The sequence below is a fragment of the Zingiber officinale genome, chromosome 8A, assembly GCF_018446385.1.
Source record: "Zingiber officinale cultivar Zhangliang chromosome 8A, Zo_v1.1, whole genome shotgun sequence".
Classification (NCBI taxonomy): domain Eukaryota; kingdom Viridiplantae; phylum Streptophyta; class Magnoliopsida; order Zingiberales; family Zingiberaceae; genus Zingiber; species Zingiber officinale.
Genome location: NC_056000.1, coordinates 13941815 through 13962942, shown reverse-complemented (window position 1 = coordinate 13962942; position 21128 = coordinate 13941815). Strand labels below are relative to the sequence as shown.

The following is a 21128-nucleotide window of genomic DNA, read 5'->3' as shown; positions in this document are numbered from 1 at the left end:
AAGTTACGTAGAGACTCTGTCTGTCCCATGTATGCACGCACGCACGCTATTTATGCATCCCCCAATCCTCATCCTCCTCATTAGCTAGCTAGCTCTTTCCTTGCTTCGGTTGCGTAAGGCAACGGCACTGCCCAACTCGACACGTTACGAGATTCCCATGGCAGCCTAACGCGTCACGTGATCCCCATGTGATCCTCTTCTCTGATGATTAACTTGTTAGCTAGCTCGTCTTTAATTAATCTTTATTTTAATTAAACTAATCTCAACCGCCGCCGCGAGTGAAATTAATTTGACCGAAGCCTTCATTAAACATCCACCGCGCGTCGCACATCGACACGTGTAGGTTTGGATCCGGAAGGAGAATACCGGATAAGAAACGGGACCGTTACCCAGTTCTCCCATCTCCAAATCGAAATGTGTCCGTCGTTTGGTGCTATATTAAATTTTGAAATAAAATGGAGGATCAACAACTGGCGGATAATTGCGTCAATCGTATGAAGGGCTTACACTGTTGGATCCGGATAGTAGGACACGTGGGAAGACGAACGGGTCGAGTGACCGGTTATAGGATGTGAATCCGTGTGCGGTCACCGGATGAGCCGGTGGGCGTGGGAGGGAGTCAAAAACGTTCTAATGATTTTAAGCCAAAATGGGATGGTTTACAGGGGGTTTTTAGCCATCAGAGAGAGAGGGAGAGGGAGGAATCGAGCGTTTCTTGGGAGGAAGGAACAAGGGGTTGAGGAAGGGAATTTGGTCGCCAATTCGTGGTTTGGCCTCTCGTGATCCTCCGATCTCGCCTCCGCTTGAGCTGGGACAAAATTTAGTGCGAATAGCTATATTTTCTCGGCGATCTCTTCGGAATTGGAGATCCTTAAGCTGAGAGCGTCGTTCCTCGTCGTCGCCACAGGTGATTGGATCCGTCTCTGCTCCATTTCTCTCTAGTGTGGTTTTTCTGATGGTTTATCGAGTGCGGATTCCTGCCTTCTTCTTTGATCATGGCAAATATGTTGTTTTGTGTCAGGTTTATGTTCCATCTTGAATTGATTTTGTTACTTCTTCTCTTTGTTTTCCTGGCCTGATGTCGTCGTTTTTTCATAGACAATCTGAATTTATCTGCGAAAAGCTTTGCCATTTCCGTCAAAATTCGGTGGCTTTCCTTTCCTATCTGCTCACGCAATTAGACCCGAGGAGCCGAAAAAGAAAAACTTAAACCTTTATTTAGTATTTTTCTGTTTCTTGTGGTTTTGGATCTGGAACCTGAAATCCTTCCGCCTTACGGTTCTCTATCCTTGTGACATTCATCTCATTTTTTTATTTTTTTTGGATCGCTAAAATTTCCTTGGGGTTGGATATTTATTTATTTATTCTCGTTTTAATCTACATGTAGTCGTGCTTTGTGGTAATTACAAGGAATTGCTTGGCGCATTTGAACCTTAAAGTCGGCAATCGAATTTCATTGGGAGTTGAACGTGGATTATTAAATTTTAATCTTAATTTGTTTTCGTGGACCACCAAGTTATTCGATCATTGAATTTCATAAATTTTAGCCTGCCTGAAATTTTGTTGCTTCCTTTTTCTTGTGACAGATTTAGGAAAGAATGGTGCTTCTTTTTTGAAATTGCTGCGCCTACTTGTGATGAATCTTTCGGGTTTGGTGGTTCAGAACGGGATGCCAGGCGAATCAAGTGCTTATGCAGCCCCTATGGTGCCACATTTTCCCAAATCAGCTAGGGTATGCTTACAAATCCAAATTTCATATGGTGAGCTCGGATCTATATTGTTGATCTAACTTTTGCATGTTTTTCGACAGGGGAAGCGTTCAGCAAGAAAGAAGACTGAGGATCAGCAGATGTGTGCAATCGATTTGCTTGCCAATCTAGCAAGCAAATTGTTGTCAGAAAGGGAAAATTTGCCAAGTCCAAATCACAATATTCAAACATCTTCCCCTGTTTCAGTACGTGGTACGGTTAAATTAGAGAAAATTGATGCACAGAAATTGGTAAAGTTTGAGGCTTGTGATCAGCTAAGTTGTAACGAAGATCCGCATTGTCACAAAAAATTCCTAAAAGGGAAGACAAATGACTTGTGCAATCATTCAATGGCCTCACAAGCCACGCCACCAGAGGATGCTATTACCCAAGAACAGAAGTTGATTGGTAAGAAAGCAAAAAGTGTGCATGGTTCCTACGTCGTTTCTCAGAAATGTGGTGCAGAGAAACTTGATTCTAGTACCATAGAATTGCATGACCTAAAAGAAGTCAAGAGCAAGGCAACATTCCGAGCTGAACAAATGGACAGAGATGTAAAAGATGAGAAAGATTTATACAGGAATAGTGCTGACAATCGAAAGAATTATTATGAAAATTTTGCTGCTTTAGTTAGCTCCGACAACAATTTTGATATTCCCTCGAACATGAACAGCATTCGCCGGAAGCTCTTCATTCCCAAGCAGGAAGATCATGTGGATCCTGCTACAGATAAAGATGATGAGAATTCTTCAGAATGCAGTCAATATGTTGTTGCTACCAAGACCTCTAGGTTTCAGCACACAGGTGATAGCCATAGGATAAGAAAGCTTTTAGCATCTAGATTGAGGAAAGTAGCTCCAGCAATATCACAGGATGGAAAGAAAGCTAATTATGGTACGCCAATCACTCCCTTCAATTATCCCATAACTTATCAAACAAATACTCTTGTTATTGTTAAGCTCATGTGTTTCTACGTTTTTTGTTTCCACAATGCAAATCTCATGCATTTCGGCATTGATTTTTTTTTCTCTTTCACTTCAGATACAGAAAACAAGACTTCTTTACCTGGTAAGAAAATCGATTATTCACGTCCAAGAACATTGACGAACCCCTTCAGGAAAAGAAAATTGTTTGATCATTATTCTGCGTCAGCTTCTGATGCAGGGATTTATTGCGAAGGTGTGACAATTTGTTTTGTTGAAAGGATGATATCTATTTAGAAACAAATGACCATATGACATATCGTTTGATTGTTTGTCAATTTAAGTTGGTTAATATCTACATGAATACTTCTTCCATTTAGGATTGGGTGTTAATAAATATTATTTTTGTTTTTACAGCAAAGGATGAATGGTCTTCAACGAAAGTAAGCAAATCATGCAATAGTTCTTCAGACTACCATGGTAAGCAGTGGAATGGCTAAACCATGTGCCATTATTTGTGTTTCATTTTCCTTTATTTTCGTTCCTTTAATTTCAATCCTGATATGAGTAGGTTCTAATGGGTCTTTTATTTTATTTATCCTTTTATTTAGTTAAATTGAGGATCAAGTCTTTTGAGGTGCCAGAACTTGTTGTCGAGGTTCCTGAAACAACTACTGTTGGTTCGCTAAAGGTATACAATTATTTCAACCCCATTATAATACTTCCATCTCAGTAGTATGTATGAGATTGTCATCAAACCCAAACAGTTGGAACAAACACACGGTTTGATCATAATCATGATGTTGTGCATGTGAGATTATGCGTGCAATTGATTATACAAAAGATGGCGGTGTATTTTCCTTTAAAATTTGCTTGATTCTAGGGTTTAACCCATTTTTTATTTGTTAAAACTAGTAGTTGAACATTTTGATTATTACTTTATCGTCATATTGCCCAAGCATGTGTGCTTAGTGTTGTTGGTTCAATGCATCACAGACTCACTTTCTGATATTTTAGAAACCATTATATTTATTTCTACTTTAACCCAGCATTATCCATGCATGTGCGCAATTATATTAGTCTGTTTTAGTCCCTAACCCATTTACAGTATTTGCTTTTATTCTATTTTTGTGAATGCCAAAGTTGTTGAGCAACAGATTTAATGTTTTTTCCTCCATGCCACGTGTTGATATGTTATGCAGAGGACGGTTTGGGAGGCTATAACTACTATCCTTGGAGGCGGGTTGCATGTTGGTATTCTTCTCCAAGGAAAGAAGGTTGCAGATGATAGCCAAACCTTGCACCAGGCTGGAATTTTGCATAGCGACAAGTTAGGTGATTTGGGCTTTATGTTGGAGCCCAATAATAGACATGTTCCAGAAGAACTGACATGCTCTAAAGACCCTCATCTTCTAAGTCTGGGTTGTTCTCCTTATCAACTAGACAGGTAAGTGAAGTACATAGTTGATTTTTTCTTCTTTTGCCTATACTGTTTAATAAAGTGTATCACTGTCTATTTGTTTGTGCTTTTGATAGATTTCCACCTGTAGTACCTTCTGCCATAGATCAATTGGGAAATGAAGCTACTCAAAAATGTGCAAAGGCCTCTCCTGAGAGTGGTCATGATTCAATTCAGTCACAAACCAATGCGTCATCACCTGAAAAGCAAACTGCCAGTTCACTACCTCTGGTTGCAATGCCACAACCACTAAATGTGGAAGCAATGGCCATTGTTCCTCTTCCTAACAAGCCTAAGATCAAATCATGTCAAATTGCTCAACGTCGAGTTCGAAGGCCATTCACTGTTGCTGAAGTGGAAGCCCTGGTCCAAGCAGTGGAAAAGCTTGGTACAGGAAGGTTCGTTTTACTTGTGAAAACTGATGCTATATATTTGGTTACTGCAAGCGTGCTCTCTTATGGGCTTCTCTGGTTCATTTATTTATTTATGTTTAGGTGGAGAGATGTCAAACTTTGTGCTTTTGAGAATGAAAAGCACCGGACATACGTTGATCTAAAGGTACTTACACTAAACTTGAGTGCTTAATTTCCAAATTATTTATTTCTGAATCTGTGTTCCTTGTTGTCTAATGCATCAGTGCCTCTTCTTACGATCAAAATTTAGACTAATCGTGACTGCTATAAATTATCAAGAAAACATAAGATTGTAATCTATCCATTTTTGTTGGGGAAAAAAAAACATCTATACGACGGACAGGCTAACTTTGCTGACTCCTCTGATTGACACAGGATAAATGGAAGACATTGGTACACACAGCCAGGATTTCGCCGCAACAAAGAAGAGGAGAACCTGTCCCTCAAGAGCTTTTAGATAGGGTTCTGTTAGCCCATGGCTATTGGTCCCAGCAACAAACCAAGCTTCAGGTGAAATCGCTTCCCGCGTCTGAGACTCTCTTACTCCTCTCATACCCTCGGAAGTAGAAACCATTTGATTCATGTAGATAAACAGATTCTACAATTTTTTTTTAAAAAAAAAAAGGGGGAAAAGGTTAAATAGCCGATAAAACTCTTTGACCTTCAATCACCATACCGTCATTCTTCACCACTATTCTTTCACGCGGAAGTTCTTTAGGAAGAATAAGGAAATGAAGATTAGTTTTTTCTTCGATTGTATACGATAGACAATGATCCAGGAAAACAGCATTGATTGTGCAAAAGAAACAAGGTAGTCGTGTCACTAACCGGTGACTTCTCATTTGTTTAATTCATTCTTTTCCGTGAAGTCTGCTTGTGCCTTGAAGATGCCGAGCTTACTTCTTTTATTTGCTTCTCTTTCAATGTTGTATTGATTAACTGTTTTTTCTTGTTCACAATTCACCCTTTACTTCATGTAACACATGATTCATTTATAACATTTATTTGATGTTGTGACCTATGCAATTTAATGTTGAGATAAAGTGTTATTTACTTCGGTGAAATTGCTGAATGGATCCATCTAGTTGATAAATAATGAAAGGGTAATGTTAAATGGTCAGAATCGGTCAACCAAAATACATGCATGCATGTGCAAGAGCATTTTAGTAATATCATATTTATATATTAATTACATGTATATACATACATGCATTATAATTGGAAGATAGAGATTTTTAGCTGTCTAGATTTTGACCAACAAAATTTACTGATAATGAAATTGCTTCTGTGAGATTGGAGTTGTATACTTGGTATTGATATTTGGGATTATTAATTGCTAATCTTATTGCACGGGACACTTGTGGGTTAGTATGTATATCCAATAGAGTATTTGATGTAGGAGTGTCAAAAATAAATCGGATCTAATGATTCAATCTGAGTCGATCTGAAAAAAGTCAGGTTCGGATTGGGTATTTTTGGATTTGGGTTAAAGGGTTTTGGGTTGAAAATTTTTGGATTGGGTTCGGATGGATATGAATTTAGAGTTTAGTAGATTTTTTGGGATTAAATTGAATTTTATTTTAAAAATTAAGATAATTCTATGTATATTAATATTAATGTTAGTATGATGATGATAAAATATTAAGATAAAAATAAAAAATTATAGAAAAAATAGTAAAAAAATCATTTTCAATAAAATTTTTAATTGAAAAATTATATGAAAAATTGTTTTAAAAAATCATTTTCAATCGAATTTTTGGATTGAAAAATTATATGAAAATTTATTAAAAAAAAAAGTCATTTTTAATTAGATTTTTAAATTGGGTTCGGATTGATCGGATTTGGATTTAGGAGCTTCAGGTTGGGTAAAAAAAATTTAATCTGATCCGAAATTGATTTGAGCCCCTTAATGTTTGGTTATATTATTTTTGTCATTATCAATTGTAACTTTTTTATATTAAAGATACGTATACGTTATTTCAACCGTCGAGTGTAAGTTGTTTATACTAAAGATACGTGGACGTTATTTAAGCTGAATGCTAGGGAGTCGCCCGTGAATTGTAAAACTTTTTTTTTTATTAAAATGGAAGAAACTATTTTAACTTTTATGAAATTCATAACTACAAGTCGTCCTTTTTTAATCTGTCCTTCAGGCTAAATCGAGCATAAAATTTCAAATTAACGATTACACGTCTTAAATATGATATGATCTGCATAACTGTATTATAAAATTGATGAATGAATCTACGACGGAATCAAGGTAAATGCGGAGGCTAGTGCCTAGTTGATTAGAGATAGTTTTATTATAGTAGGATAACGGGTTAATTTTTGATGGATGTCTTAAAAAAATAGTTTAATTCTATAACTAGTCCGTTATAAATTGATGTTATAATTTACTTCTTTTTACATATCATGAAAACGAAGTATAAAGGGCGTTTAGGATAAACATAATTATATTTTACTACAATATGGAGGCTGCTATGAAGTGGCTAGGGGAGGTTACTTAACCACCATTTTGTGGCTAGATTGAGCTGCAATTAAGCGAGCTCAGACATGATTTCACATACGTTTGATCACGAGTTCATAATTAATTCAATTATAATTTCATTGTAGTGTCTGACTACGATTTTGCCATTAGATGGTTAAGCAGTTAAGCTTAATTATGAAATCACCATCGAGCTAGTCGACCAATTCAGTCGTGATTTTCTAACCTCCGATCCATTGATGTGTGATTCAATTTGATTTCCTGAACGGAACAAGGAGTCTACCTTATTTATTATAAATAATTATTTTCTTATATAAAAAAAATAAATTAATTATATTTTTATTTATTAATTTTAAATGAGATAAATATTTTAGAGATCATTTAGGTGAATTAGAAAAAAAAATATTAGCTAACTACAAAAATTAATGGGATTGATCCTCTCTTAGAGTTATAGAGATAGCGCGCGGACGACTATAGACGGATGCTTGATTGGAGTAAAACTTTTTTCTTCTTGGCGAATTTTCCTTGTGATCCTGTGCACAGGCCGACGATCCAACATAGAGTTAGTGACCAAAGACCATAGAAGGGAATGTCTGGCAAGACCCTCTGATGTTCAAGTTTGTATGGTTTTGGGCAAAGGAATCAAGAACCAGGAAGTGCTGCGAGAATAGAGCTCAAATGATGTAGATTACGTACCTTGCCAACGGAGAGGACTTCCCTTTTTATATCACCTTTCATAACCTCCGTGATCATGAGGTGACCTTATCTATAGGAGTTTGTTAGTTTGTTGTGTAATGAGTATCCGAGGAATCTTTTATCTACCCACAAATGTACCTCTTTTGTCGCTTATGACTTAAACCTTTGATGAAGCTATTACAAGAGTATGGACTTATGGTGTCATAAATGATTGCCCAATAGGAAACAAGATGGCTTCCGAAGGAGATTTCAAAGAAATATTCTCCGATAACTCTGATAGGTTGTTAAAATATTGTCTACTACTTGTCTGCTAAATATATATCAACCAGCTAATAAGGTTGACCGTCCTTATGCGTATCCTTGCATTAAGCTGTTCTGTTATGTATTGAATGTTGTCATAAATTTGGTTAGAAATTCATATGATACGTTAATCATGTTAGAAATCCGCTTAGGTAACCCTTTGATAAATTGTGTGCACTGAAGATTCATTCAATAATAAGTATGCAAATGGGTAGTCTCAAGATTTCCCGAGGTCCTAGGCAAAAATAAATTAAAAAAATCTTTTAATATATTTTAAAAATTTGTTCTCTAGTTTTTCATTTGAATTTGGGATTGAGAATGACCGGTTTAAAAAAAATTGATTTATTTTTTAAAAAATAAAATATTATTTTTATATAAAATTTAGTTTTTTCGCTAGTATTTACATAATTTTTTTAACACTATTAAATTATTTAATCTTTTTGAGACATTGAACGTGAATAAAATTTTATTAATTTTAATTTTGATGAAGCATTTTATTTTAGGTTGTATAGATAAAAAAAAATTCTGATTCATGTTATTATCGAGAAAGAAAAAGAAAGAGTGAGAAAGAAATATTATCAGCAAGGGAGGAGAAGGTCGTTCTATGAGAGTATCATCGGCGAGAGAGTATAAACGTACAAAATTAGTGATGAGAAAAGAAAAAAGACATCGGCGATAAAATATAAACATACAAAATTAATGAGGAGAAAAGAAATAGGCACAAAGTATTGGTGAAATAACAATTAAGGTTTTTTTAGAGATATTGAGAAGGAAAAAAAGTATCATTATTTTTTTCATCATATTTTTTCTCTCATCATACTTGCTCTCTCCTCAATCTCTCTTACCATACTCTCTCTCCATATTTTCTCTCATCACATTTTCTCTCTCTTCATTCTCTTCCATTACACACTCTCTATCCTCACTTTATCTCATCACACTTTTTCTCTCTTCATTTTTCTCATCACACTTTCTCTCTCATTACATTTTCTCATCATACTTTCTCTCCTCAATCTCTCATTTTTTCTTATAACACTTTCTTTCTCTTCATTTTTTCCTATCATTCTTTCTCTCTCAGTACACTTTCTCTCTCATCATACTTTTTCTCTTCTCAATCTCTCGTATTAAGCTCTCTCTCCTCATTTTCTCTCATCACACTTTCTCTCTCTTCATTTTTCCCATCATACTTTCTCTCTTATCACACTTTCTCTTTTATCATATGTTTCTCTCACATTCAACTTTCTCTTCCATCTAATTTTTTCATTTATTTTCCTCTAAGGATAAAAAAAAAATTAGGTTCATTCCGATTGAAAATATTAACTAACCAAATATTAGTTTTAAGAATGATACCTAACTTTATATTCATTCCCATTCCATTATATCATGATACTCATTCTCATTCTGACTCTTAGGAGAGAATCAAATCAAACGCCATGTTGGGTTAAAAAAATATTATTTTGTGTGAAAACTGACTTAGGATTTGTCTCTTGAAAAGATAATCCAGGGATAGATTTAAAGGTGGACAGCAGATCCTCTTCAATCATTTCACCATTTCACAGAGTCAAATTACTAAATAACTCCCAACCGTGCGATCCTTCCCATTGGACCGCCATGATACAGAATCGTAAAATTTCCAGAAGCTATAATGTGAAAGGATCCCTTAACTCGACTCAGCTTCTTCCTCCTTGCTTCCTTGAATAGCACGAGGGATAACCATGCGATCCCCTCCAAGTTATCCCTCTCGACGACCAACCAGATCAAGCCCGGAATCATTTAATGAACGGTCGTGATGTGGTACTGCATGTTTTAGTTCAAAGAAAATTTGGATGACATCAGGACATCATCAGTGCTGCTGCAACATCTCTATTTCCTCTCTGCTTCCTCAGGTTTGTCGTTCCATTGCCAGTCCTTCTTCTCCCATGGCTTTTAAACCTCGCCGGCTCGCCCACACTTCAATTCTAGCTGCAGAGTTGGCGGCGGAGGAAGATTATGTCGCTCTATCTCGACAACGGTGCTGCCTTTACTTCTCTACTTCCTCAATTTCGATTTTGTGATCCCACTCTGATAGGTGTTTTGCTGACTCTTTGGATTTGCAGGGGAGCACAATATGGAATCTGCGCATCCCGATCCACCAGAATTTGTGCTGTGCCAATCCGGGAAGCGGATAGACCAGGTGGCGGTTTCCCCCTCTGCAGCTCCGGCTCTGGTGTTGTCGAACTCCAGGAAACGGATCGAACCGTCGGGGAGGAGTAAGAAGTACGTAAAGCAGGTGACAGGACGGTTTAATGATACCGAGCTTCACCTCGCGGCGCTGCGAGGGGACCTTACGGCGCTGAAGCAGATTCTAGGCGAGGTCGAAACGCAAGTCACGGGGACGCCTGGTGATGCCGAATTAATCTCCGAGGTGGCCGAAATCCGCGCGGCTATGGCCAACGAGGCGAATGAGATGGGTGAGACGGCACTGTTCATCGCCGTGGAGAAGGGGTTTCTTGATGTTGTGGTGGAGCTGTTGAAGTACTCCGATCGGGAGAGCCTCTCCAGGAAGAATAGATCAGGTTTTGATGCTTTACATGTGGCTGCCAGAGAGGGGCACAAAGGTTAGTAGGTTCCGGTTCTCTACTCTTTTATGTATAAGAGCAGGTGTATGATAGCATCCCAAATTCCCAATCATCATATGAAATCATTTACCGAACTTTTTTACAATCACCTGGTCAACAATTATTAACAAGCTGCTAAATTTCGAGTTCTATTCTTACGAAACTTGTAGCTATTGTAATAATTCCTGTTTTTCTTTAGCTCTGGACCCTTGGTTACTTGTAGCTATGACAAACCAGAAATTTTGAACTTTGATCAGAATTCTTAAGACTTTTTTGTGGTGCAAGATTATTATTAAACATCTCACTTCGACAACAAACTGAGATTTGAGTACTTGGAGAGTGATATTGAACCAATTGTTTTACTCACAACTGGGTCTTCATTATGTCAATCTAATCGTCTTATTTGAGTCTTGATTGACTTTATTTAAACAGAGGCAATAGCTTAAGATTTTCTTTTTGGATTAATAGTTCTTTTTTGATTAAGGAATCAACCACTTACTATTTCATTCTTAAGAGTTAGAAGCTTTTCTCACCTTAGTCTGTCACAATTTCACTTGGAAGAGCCATCACTGATATGTTATATGCAGAAATTGTCCAGTTACTTCTTGATCATGACCCAGACCTAATCAAGACATTGGGTCAATCAAATGTCACCCCGCTTATAACTGCTGTCATGAGAGGTCACACTGAAATTGTGAAGTTGTTGCTGGAACAAGATGTGAGCTTAATTGAGATGTCTAAAACCAATGGAAAGAGTGCTCTGCATTTCGCCGCTCGTCAAGGACATCTTCAAATTGTAAAAGCATTGCTTGAGAAGGATCCACAACTTGCTAGGAGGACTGATAAAAAAGGGCAAACCGCTCTCCATATGGCAGTTAAAGGAACAAGCTGTGATGTTGTAAAAGCTCTTGTGGATGCTGATCCAGCCATAGTGATGCTACCAGATAGAGCAGGCAACACTGCTTTACATGTGGCAACAAAGAAGAAAAGAACTGAGGTATTATTTTTAAATCCATTTGTTTTATCCTAATCAGGTTTGATATAATGTTGTTTTTTTGGGTTATGTCTGCATTGGCTGCACCATCTTTAATTAAGGTTAAGGTTAGATGGTACTAGCCTCTAAAGCAAAGAAGTAAAGTTCTGTTTGGCGAGCACAAAACTTTATCTTGAGAATGGTTACTCAATGTAAAATCATTGAACAATTTTACTTGAACCATAGATGTTAGCTTGATAGTCATTTGTTCTTTGTGTTAGTTTAAGCTCTAAAAATAGCTACAGAATTTGGTAATTCACAGCATGTTTTTTGAGAAAATTTATGTGCTTCCATTTCTTAGATACTGGGTTATTATTTTCAGTTTGTCAAACAATTTTCTCTCTTTATAGAGTTTCATCATTTCCTCTCAAGTTGTCTTATTCTTTACAAGTAAAGGATTCAGTATTAAAAAACTCCTTTTTAAGGATCAAATTCTCTCGGTTTCAAAGAAATGGAGTTCTTCATTAGATCTGTTTTGTCTGAATGTATGCTTGTCCTTTTCCTTTTTAACTTCCAGAGTTCCAGTTGCAATATTCAGTGAACGTACAGAATACTTTGTTTGAGCTCATGAATGATTAAAACTTTGTCCTAAGCAATATGTTTGAAGGAGAATAATTATTTCATACCTTTTTTGAATTGTGATATTCATTATGAACTTGCACATGGAAAAATATCTAATTAAGACCACGCAAAAAAGTTTTGCTTTGCAAAAGAAAACTGTATTAAACAGCTTAGTATAAAATTTTGCCACACGGTACATTAAAAAACTGTATAGATGAATGTATGATCACCTATGATTAGAGATGTCTACTTGGAATCTGAAATAGAAATCTTTGGCTACAACTGCTGAATCTTGACCGTCTAATGGATAGGCAGATAGCTAGCTACTGACTGATTTATATTTCACTTTTCTTATTGCAGAAATTGAAGGTTTTTATTTTCTTTAGCATGCTTAGTCAGATTATTCCCATTTCTTGTAGGTAGTAGTGACTCTCCTACACCTCCCTGATATAAATGTGAATGCACTGACAAGAGAACATCAAACTGCCCTTGATATTGCTGAAGGCTTACCACTTTCAGAAGAATCTGCTGAGATTAAAGAATGGTTGACTCGTTATGAAGCAGTAAGGGCAAAGGAATTGAATCAGCCTCGCGATGAGCTCCGAAAGACCGTTACTGAGATAAAAAAGGATGTCCATATACAACTGGAACAGACTATGAAGACAAACAAAAATGTCTACGGCATCGCGAAGGAACTAAGAAAGCTACACAGAGAAGGCATTAACAATGCTACAAACTCCGTGACTGTGGTTGCCGTGCTCTTTGCAACCGTTGCATTTGCCTCGATCTTTACAGTTCCTGGTGGGACTGACCCAGCTGGGACAGCTACGGTCACTGGATCTGGGAGTTTCAAAGTTTTTTTCATCTTCAATGCTGTTGCCCTCTTCACTTCATTGGCAGTAGTGGTGGTTCAGATAACAATAGTCAGGGGAGAAACAAAAGCAGAGAGGCGGGTTGTTGAAGTTATTAACAAACTGATGTGGCTTGCCTCTGTTTGCACTACCGTTTCATTTATTGCATCTTCCTACATTGTAGTGGGCCGGCGTAACCAATGGGCAGCTTTTCTGGTTTCGCTTATTGGGGGAGTAACTATGGCTGGTGTTATCGGGACCATGACTTTCTATGTTGTAAGGTCGAAGCGTACCCGTTCGATTAGGAGGCGAGCAAAGTCCTCAAGGAGTGGTGCAAGTTCATGGCATCACACTTCTGAGTTATCTGATCCTGATTTTGACAGGGTTTACGCCATTTGAACCATGAAGGGGATTCTATGGTCCAACATCCTTTCAGTATCTTGTATGTGCATAGTGAATCAAACACTGTTTATCGAGTGGATTGATGGTCTTCTAGGATGCAGCAAAGTCGCTTCCAGTTCTCATGTCCTATGTTGTAAATTGGAAATTAAGTTATGTAACAGTGGTATCGTGCTATGATGTTTCCAATGAATCATCTTAGTTACTATAAAATAAAAGAAGGTAATGTGTCTCCTATCTCTTGAAACTGAACTACCAAGAACAGCTCAATAGATTCTGAAGGTTATCTGGTTATATCACATTTTTCGATTGTGAAAAATCAGAATACAAGCTTCAAACCTTGCTTCAATTTATGGTTTCAAAATAATCTGTCAATAGTTGTCAACTTGTTGACGAATGAGGAATGCCAAACGATCTCCACCTACCAACGAGCTCACATGAGAATTTTAGAGGGAAGAGTGGTAGAGTCATCTTAAGCAAAACAAAATATAATTGTTTTAATTGAAAAGTTCTTCTTTTTTTTCTCTTTTTCATATTTATATTAATCTATCAAATTTTTTTTATTGATCATGCTTCTTTCCGTCAAATATTAGAAGATCTGAAAAGGTACATTTTTAGAGAATAGTTTGTAGTAAATTAATGGACCCTACGTATATATTCGGAGAAATCCAAATTTTCAGAAAATTTGACACTGAAAAGAACATGGAAGTAAAATATGATATTATATATCTAAATACGGTAATATGTAAATAAATAAATAAATTATAGAGAATATTTTATCTTAACATAATTGTAGGATTAGTGTATCTAAGAGGAGAGTAATAATGTGAATTTTAAAACTAGTTCTTTTTATGATTGTATAAAATAAGAGTGCACAGTGGAAAGGTAAACGAACAAGTAAAAAAAGGACACAAGTATTTTTTACTTGGTTTGAAGTCTTCATCGACTCTTATTCTAAGACTCATAATTCCTCGGATTATATCGATGGACAATTCACTAAAAATCTCTTTTGGAACCACCAAAAGAACGAATTGAATATAAGAATGAAAAAGTGTACAACAGACTACACTGCCTTAGTAATAAAGTAAATGACAGTAATGTAAAGTTACCAACACGTGATTATCGAAGTCGAGAGCCCGTGTGTTGGTGTTGGTCTACCAGTATTGGTCGGATGTAGCAGTAACACGGTAGCAACACATGGACGTAGTAGCAAAAAGGTTATAGTAGCTCATATGGAAGTTCTGTTCATTGTGTTGGTCGAACACTGCTTTTAAAGGAGATCAGATCCTCTAATCCATAATCTATAGTCCTCTCCTGATCCCTTCTGCAATTTGCATGTCGGATCATAGTCGAAATCCAATCAAAATTGGTTGCGATCTCCCTTGGGTTCACCTTCCCACCTAAATTATAGTTTAGGTCCACCCAAGCAGCGGAGGGGCGCTGACAGTTGGGGCGGGCTGTATGGAGCTAACCATGGGATGCCCCACCTACCGTCTGCAGTCTTTGACCGCCTGGCTCAATCCAAACTATAACTTAGGTGGGAAGGTGAACCCAGGGGAGATCGTAGCCAATTTTGGTAGGATTTCGACTGCGATCCGATGTGAAAATTACGGAAGGACTAGAAGAGGACTAGAGATTGTAGACTAGAGAATTTGAACTCTTTTTAAAGAGTGTTGAGGGCGCCTCCAACCTCAAAATGATCTTGAAGGCATCGGACTTGATCACCTTTGACACCTTCAATCTCTATCCACGCGAGGGTGCCTCCAGTTTCATTCGAGGCGCCTTCGATGCACTTTGAGACACCACCACCACACTCCAGGGTGCCTCCTCGTAGTAAGATCTTTTATCCTCAAAGTTTATCCACGCAAGGATACCTCCGCACAACTCCAAGTCCCCTCCTTGATCCTTTGAGGCACCTCAAACATTATTCATCTGAGACTTTGCTTTTGCTTCTATAAAAACCTGTTAGTCTAACAGAAAGATATTTAACCTGCAAAATAGAGTTAACATAATTTAATAAGATTATTAATTAGATTGTCTTCCCGAGATGAGGATTTAGTCATGGTCTCAATTAGACTTCCAAAATAGATCTAAGCTATACTAGCACCTAAAGTCCCTAACTGAACTCGTCTTCACTGGATCACTCTCTTCTAGTGACTCACCTCACTTACCATTTACAGTCATTTGACTTGCCTTTTGACCTACCTGTAAATACTCCGTGGTAGTTTTGATATTGTCGACTAAGTTAAGTTAAGTCATGTTGTATTTGACCTTGTGTCTAAGTGTGTAGGAACTTAGGAGCACAAGAAGTCGAACGAAAGATACAGCTAGCGAGAAGAATGACACGGGAAAGAGTCAGTAGGCTCGGTGCATTCGAGAGACGAGGTGTTGTAGAAGAGTATGTTGGTAGACGAAAAGGAAGAGCGCGACATTTTCGAGGGAGTGGAAGATTGCTCAAGGATGAAGATCAGCTAAGAAGTTGATATGCTATAGGGAAGACGCCTTCAATGGCTTGGAAGGCGCCTTCCATAAACAGTGTTGAAGACACTTTCCCTAACCATTAGCCCAAGATAAAACTTTATTTTTGACGAATAAAGTTTTCCACTCGAAGGCGTCTTGAACTCTCTTGAAAGTGCCTTCCACCCATGGATAGAATTTCCAGGAGCTATAAAAAAGCTCCTGGAGCTAGGAATTAATCAACAACTTGAACAACAAATCTTGTACTTTTTCCTAGTCATTATTTTGAGATGTCAACTTCTGCAAGAGGTTTCTCCGCCTGCAACGAAAAAGAATGCTTTAGTAAGTTTTTCAATGTCTTGGATTAACAATCACCTAGGTTGTAACCAAGTAATTCTTCCTCCTCTTTTATTTTGTTAGTTGTTCAATTATTTATTAGAATTGTACTACTAATCTAAGTTGAAAGAACGAGAAGAGGTTAATTTCATTTAACAAGCAATTTACCCCTCTCTTGCCAGCTGCACAGGACCTACAAGTGGTATTAGATCTCAATCGCTTCAGAAGGACTAACTACCAACTGAAGCACATAAGACGATGACCGAAACAAGTATCCACCCGTCTAAGTTCAAGGGAAACTTTACCCACTGGAAGAAGAAAAATAGAGCTATGCTTCAAAACACATTTCGATATTTTTTTTTAAAATTTTAAAAAATAGTTTTGTAGTACCAACTAACAACAATGATGAACAAAAGAAAGAGGATAACTAGACAAAGAATAAACAAGCCGAATTTATGGCTAACAGAAAAGTAGAACTTCATCTGTTGAGCGTGCTGCCACCACAAGAGGTCAACAGAACTGGAGTCTATAAGTCTACGAAAGATCTTTAGGAAAAATTCCTAGAGCTTCACGAAGGAACCTCAAAAGCCAAATTCGCAAGAAGAGATCTACTTCAGAACCAACTGATAAATCTTCAGCTAAAGGAAGGTGAAAGTGTCCCTCAACTGCACGCCAAGCTAAAGGAGCTAATGACCGAACTCACGAATCTCGGAGAAAAGGTAACCAACCGAGATTCGCTAAGGTACGCACTTAACGCTTTTCTAAGAACACTAGAATGGTCAACATTAGTAGACGCATACTATATCTCTAGGGACTTAAAGGTAAGTAATTTAGAAGAATTATTTTCTACTTTTGAAATTCATGAATCTAGATGTGTAGAACTAAGGAAGGAGTCGAATCAGAACATTGCCTTAAAGGTAAAAATGGACGAATTGAACCATATTCTGAAACTTTCATCGATGAAAATGAAGCATCCCTAATGGTAAGAAAATTTAGTAAGTTTATTAAATCTAATAAATTTAATAAGGTGTAGGCTAAAAAATAATTTTGGAGCAAAAGGAATGTCTGATGCTATAATTGTCAAGAAAAAGGGCACATCAAGGAGGATTATCCTAAATTGAAGAACAAGAGCAAAAGACCAACAAGATCGAAGCTCAAAATCCTGAAGGCGACGTGGGATGAATCGTTGTCATCAGAATCATAAGTTGAAGAATATGTCGGACTAGTTCTATTGGCGGACCATCAAGAAGAAGATGAAAGTAGCTCAAAGATGAGCATCGATGAAGGGGGAGGATCTTTAGAAGAAAGCTACGATGAAGGGTGAGTATCATATCACAAGATAAGTGAGGTACGTGCATTACTCTCTGAATAATCTTTTAAATTTATCAAGATGTTATCTAATAATTTGTTAAAATTAGAAAAAGATAATATTAGGTTAAAATTAAACTTAGTAAATTCATACCCCTTACTTATGTATGATAATTTATAAATAGAAAATGAAAATATGAAAGAAAAATTAGGAAAAAAATGGAAAATGACCATGAATATTAGAACAATTTCTAAAAATCAAAGTTTAGAAATTATAATAGAATCAACTTATACATTAAAAATTACTAGGGATAAATTAGAAAAATCTCTAAGAAAAAAGTACTACCAAAATTCTTGATAAATCCAGAAGCCAAATCTTTTGAATTATTAGTATAGAGATTATTTTAATAAGAAAAATATTTTTTAAGTAATTTTTCTATTCGAATTTCTTATTCAAATATTTTTTACTAGGCTAAATATTTTCGAATTTATTTAATCTATAATAAATTTATTATGAATTAATTACCAAAAAGTTATTTTTAATACTAAAAATTCGCACAAATTGAAATTTAAAATTTTCTACCATTCTGCTTTCTGTTATACAGATTTAAAATTAACAGAATTTTTAAACTTGAAAATATATTTATAAATATTAGTTTTTAAAAATAAGTTTACGCACTAAAATGATTTATTTCTATTAAAGCACAAAATATTTATACTGATCTAACATTTGAGTTTGACAAAAATTTTTAGGATTTTTCAAAACCGAAAAATAAATTTTAACATTATTTAAGTTAAAATAGAAAATTAATCAATAAAATTCAAATATTTTTAAAAATATTTTTTAAAAAATATTACTTTACTAGATATTCTTTTTCATAGACCCTAAGACAACTTCTCAAATTTTTATAATTATTTTTAATATTCTTTTAGCCTTTTTTTATGCGAGGGGAGAAATAGGTGGGGATTAAGGGGCGAGTTAGGATATTTTTTATAATTTTTATCTTGTACTTATTTTACAATATTAACTTAGTTAATTCATTACATTACAATTTTTTTTATATAATTACAATTTACTATGTTATTTCATTATATTTTAATCCTAACTTTATACACATAAAAAAGGGAGAGATTATAAATATCCTGTAATAATTTTGATGTTGTCAACCAAGTTAAGTTACGTCTTATTATGTTTAACCTTGTGTTTAAGTGTGTAGGAACTTAGGAGCACAAGAAGTCGAGCGAAAGACATATCTAGCGAGAAGGATGACAAGGGAAAGAGTTGATGGACTCAGTGCATCCGAGGAATAAAGTGCTGTGAAAAAGTATGCTGGCAGAAAAGAAGGACGCGCACGACGTTTCCGAGGGACGAGAAGTTGGAGCGAAAGATTGCTCGAGGATGAAGATCAGCTAAGGAGCTGATCTACTACAGGGAAGACGTCTTCAATGGCTTGGAAGACAACTTCAATAGCTTGGAAGACGCCCTCCATGAATAATATTGAAGGCGCCTTAGCTTCCCTAGATATTAGCTGAAGATAAAATCTTATTTTCGACAGATAAAGTTTTCCACTCGAAGGCGTCTTGAACCCTTTTGAAAGCGCTTTCCACTTATGGATAGAATTTTACAAGAGTTATAAAAAAGACTCCTAAAGTTAGGAATTAATCAACAACTTGAACAACAAGTCTTTACTTTTCCCTAGTCATTCTTTTGAGTTGTCAATTTCTGTAAGAGGCTTTTTCGCCTACAACGAAGGAGAATGCTTTAGTGAGTTTTTCAACATCTTGAATTAACAATCACCTAGGTTGTAGCCAAGTAATTCTTCCTCTTTTATTTTATTAGTTGTTCAATTAATTTATTAGAATTATACTACTAATCCAGGTTGAAAGAACGAGAAGGCGTTACTTTCATTTGACAGGTAATTCACCTTATTCTTACAGGCCGCATGGTACCTACACCACTAAGACATCTTGGCAGTTGTCAGGTCCACAAATTCAACTGGACTCGACCAACTATCAGGTCCCGTAGACCTAGCCTAACTTCCCACAAAAAATCGGATCATTTCTTAACTCATCTAGATTTCATGTCAGTTATCAGGTCCTTAAACTTAACTAGATTTTAACATGATGTTAAGTCCTTTAAACCCATCAATTCTTATATATTTAATAATAAAATTAAATAATATAATATCTAACTTTAATTCATTTCTCATCCATCAAAATCTAAATTTAACTATCAATACCAACTACATCCAACAACAATAACCTTTTATAAAAAAATCAGACACCTAACTAAATATTCTGTACAGCGGGACGGGAATGCAATTAACCCAATGTTAATCTACTATCTTACATAAGCTTATCAATCAATATCCAATAAATAATTTTCATAAAAAAATCCAATAAATAAATAGAAAAATAAATATATTAAGCCTAACCCGTAAGCAATAGCAGATGCTCACGTATATATATCTAACGGCAGTAGACGGTCGAAGCGTTTCCTTTCTCCCTTCGGGTTTCGCCTCACTTTGACCTCACTTTCGCCCTCGAGCAGCGTAGCCTCGCGAAATTGAAGATGGACGCAGAGCTCCTCGAACTCCAGAGGCAGTTTGAGTCGGCGCAGCAGGCGAAGTCCAGCGTCCGCCTCTCGGAGCGGAACGTTGTCGAGTTAGTCCAGAAGCTCCACGAGCTTGGCATCATCGACTTCGTTCTCCTCCACACCGCCTCCGGCAAGGAATACATAACTTCTGTAAGTTCCAGTTTCTGTTCATATATAATCCAACTTTCCTTTGATAGCATCATCTTTTTTGAAAGAATTTGTTGTTTTGTTGAAGAAGTACGGGATCGCGATTGCGTTTTGGGTTTAAGTTGCGATCTTGATGTTACGCGGATTTATGTTGTTCCCAGAGCGATAAATTTGTGAACTTGTTGCAGGATCAGTTGAGGCTTGAGATGGAGACGGAGATCAAAAAGTTGGGACGGGTTTCCGTCATTGATCTCTCGGATGTTATTGGTGTGGATTTGTACCATATCGAAACGCAAGCGCAGAAGATTGTGAAAGATGATCCGCACCTTATGCTGGTCAATGGAGAGATCATTTCCCTCTCGTATTGGGATTCTGTGGCTGAAGAAATAAACGAGAAGCTGCAGGAATCTAGTCAGATATCCTTGGCAGAAATTGCAGCTCACTTTCAAATAGGTTCAGAGTTGGCGGTTTCTGTTCTTGAGCCCCGCCTTGGAACTCTTGTAAGTAGTTTCACTTTTTCACATAGTGCAACTGCTTATGATATCCACTTGTTGCTTGATCTTAGACAATTTTCCTTCATAAATTGATTTTCCAAACATTCTCATACTGAAATTAGTTTTTGTTCTTGGATATTGCTCGAACTAGATTACATTTGTTGCAGTCCTTATGTAGAAAATTGACTAAAATCTAATATCAATGCTTCTAAAAGTTGCAGTCCGTATGTGCCTAAATTGGAAAATTGCACGATTTGCTTTTCTTTCATATAAAAACTTTATCTATCTTACACCAAGTTGTTGTAGTTTCAACTATTTGGTTCTATAA

General features: G+C 36.4%; 3 protein-coding genes across 7 annotated transcripts in view; all 3 read left to right on the top strand.

The window, feature by feature from the left end:
• The first annotated feature begins 645 nt into the window (after nucleotides 1-645).
• LOC122012604 (telomere repeat-binding protein 5-like) lies at nucleotides 646-5155 on the top strand. Of its 2 annotated transcripts, XM_042569204.1 has the most exons (10): nucleotides 646-907; nucleotides 1587-1732; nucleotides 1811-2642; nucleotides 2790-2927; nucleotides 3089-3151; nucleotides 3283-3362; nucleotides 3874-4118; nucleotides 4208-4528; nucleotides 4625-4688; nucleotides 4919-5155. In XM_042569204.1, exons 2-10 carry the CDS (start codon nucleotides 1637-1639, stop codon nucleotides 5108-5110), a joined length of 2031 nt encoding a protein of 676 aa, XP_042425138.1. In that variant the 5' UTR covers nucleotides 646-907; nucleotides 1587-1636; the 3' UTR covers nucleotides 5111-5155. The 2 variants fall into 2 exon arrangements, with proteins under 2 accessions (XP_042425138.1, XP_042425137.1); XM_042569203.1 differs by lacking the exon at nucleotides 646-907 and having other exon boundaries at nucleotides 4208-4688.
• A 4719-nt stretch (nucleotides 5156-9874) lies between these two features.
• On the top strand, nucleotides 9875-13697 carry LOC122012603 (ankyrin repeat-containing protein ITN1-like). Its single transcript, XM_042569202.1, has 4 exons — nucleotides 9875-10032; nucleotides 10118-10618; nucleotides 11206-11615; nucleotides 12632-13697. The coding sequence occupies exons 1-4, from the start codon at nucleotides 10011-10013 to the stop codon at nucleotides 13460-13462; spliced, it is 1764 nt and encodes a 587-aa protein (XP_042425136.1). The 5' UTR covers nucleotides 9875-10010; the 3' UTR covers nucleotides 13463-13697.
• A 6353-nt stretch (nucleotides 13698-20050) lies between these two features.
• LOC122012602 (E3 UFM1-protein ligase 1 homolog) overlaps nucleotides 20051-21128 on the top strand; it is a 33053-nt gene continuing 31975 nt past the window's right edge. For 3 of the 4 annotated variants that reach the window (XR_006120278.1, XM_042569200.1, XM_042569198.1), the window contains exons 1-2: nucleotides 20051-20309; nucleotides 20495-20806. Coding sequence is in view for 3 of the 4 variants with exons in the window: in XM_042569200.1 (XP_042425134.1) it covers nucleotides 20136-20309; nucleotides 20495-20806 (486 nt within the window). In the remaining variant the exon portion in view is untranslated. The remainder of the gene's footprint in view (nucleotides 20310-20494; nucleotides 20807-21128) is intronic. The other variant, XM_042569199.1, reaches the window with a different exon arrangement.

Coding starts and splice junctions, on each gene's coding strand:
- LOC122012604 (XM_042569203.1), top strand. CDS start 1,637: ATGAATCTTTCGGGTTTGGTGGTTCAGAACGGGATGCCAGGCGAATCA. Junction 2,928..3,088: donor TGCAGGGATTTATTGCGAAG/GTGTGACAATTT, acceptor TTGTTTTTACAG/CAAAGGATGAATGGTCTTCA. Junction 4,119..4,207: donor TCTCCTTATCAACTAGACAG/GTAAGTGAAGTA, acceptor TGCTTTTGATAG/ATTTCCACCTGTAGTACCTT.
- LOC122012603 (XM_042569202.1), top strand. CDS start 10,011: ATGTCGCTCTATCTCGACAACG. Junction 10,033..10,117: donor GTCGCTCTATCTCGACAACG/GTGCTGCCTTTA, acceptor TTGGATTTGCAG/GGGAGCACAATATGGAATCT. Junction 10,619..11,205: donor TGCCAGAGAGGGGCACAAAG/GTTAGTAGGTTC, acceptor TGTTATATGCAG/AAATTGTCCAGTTACTTCTT.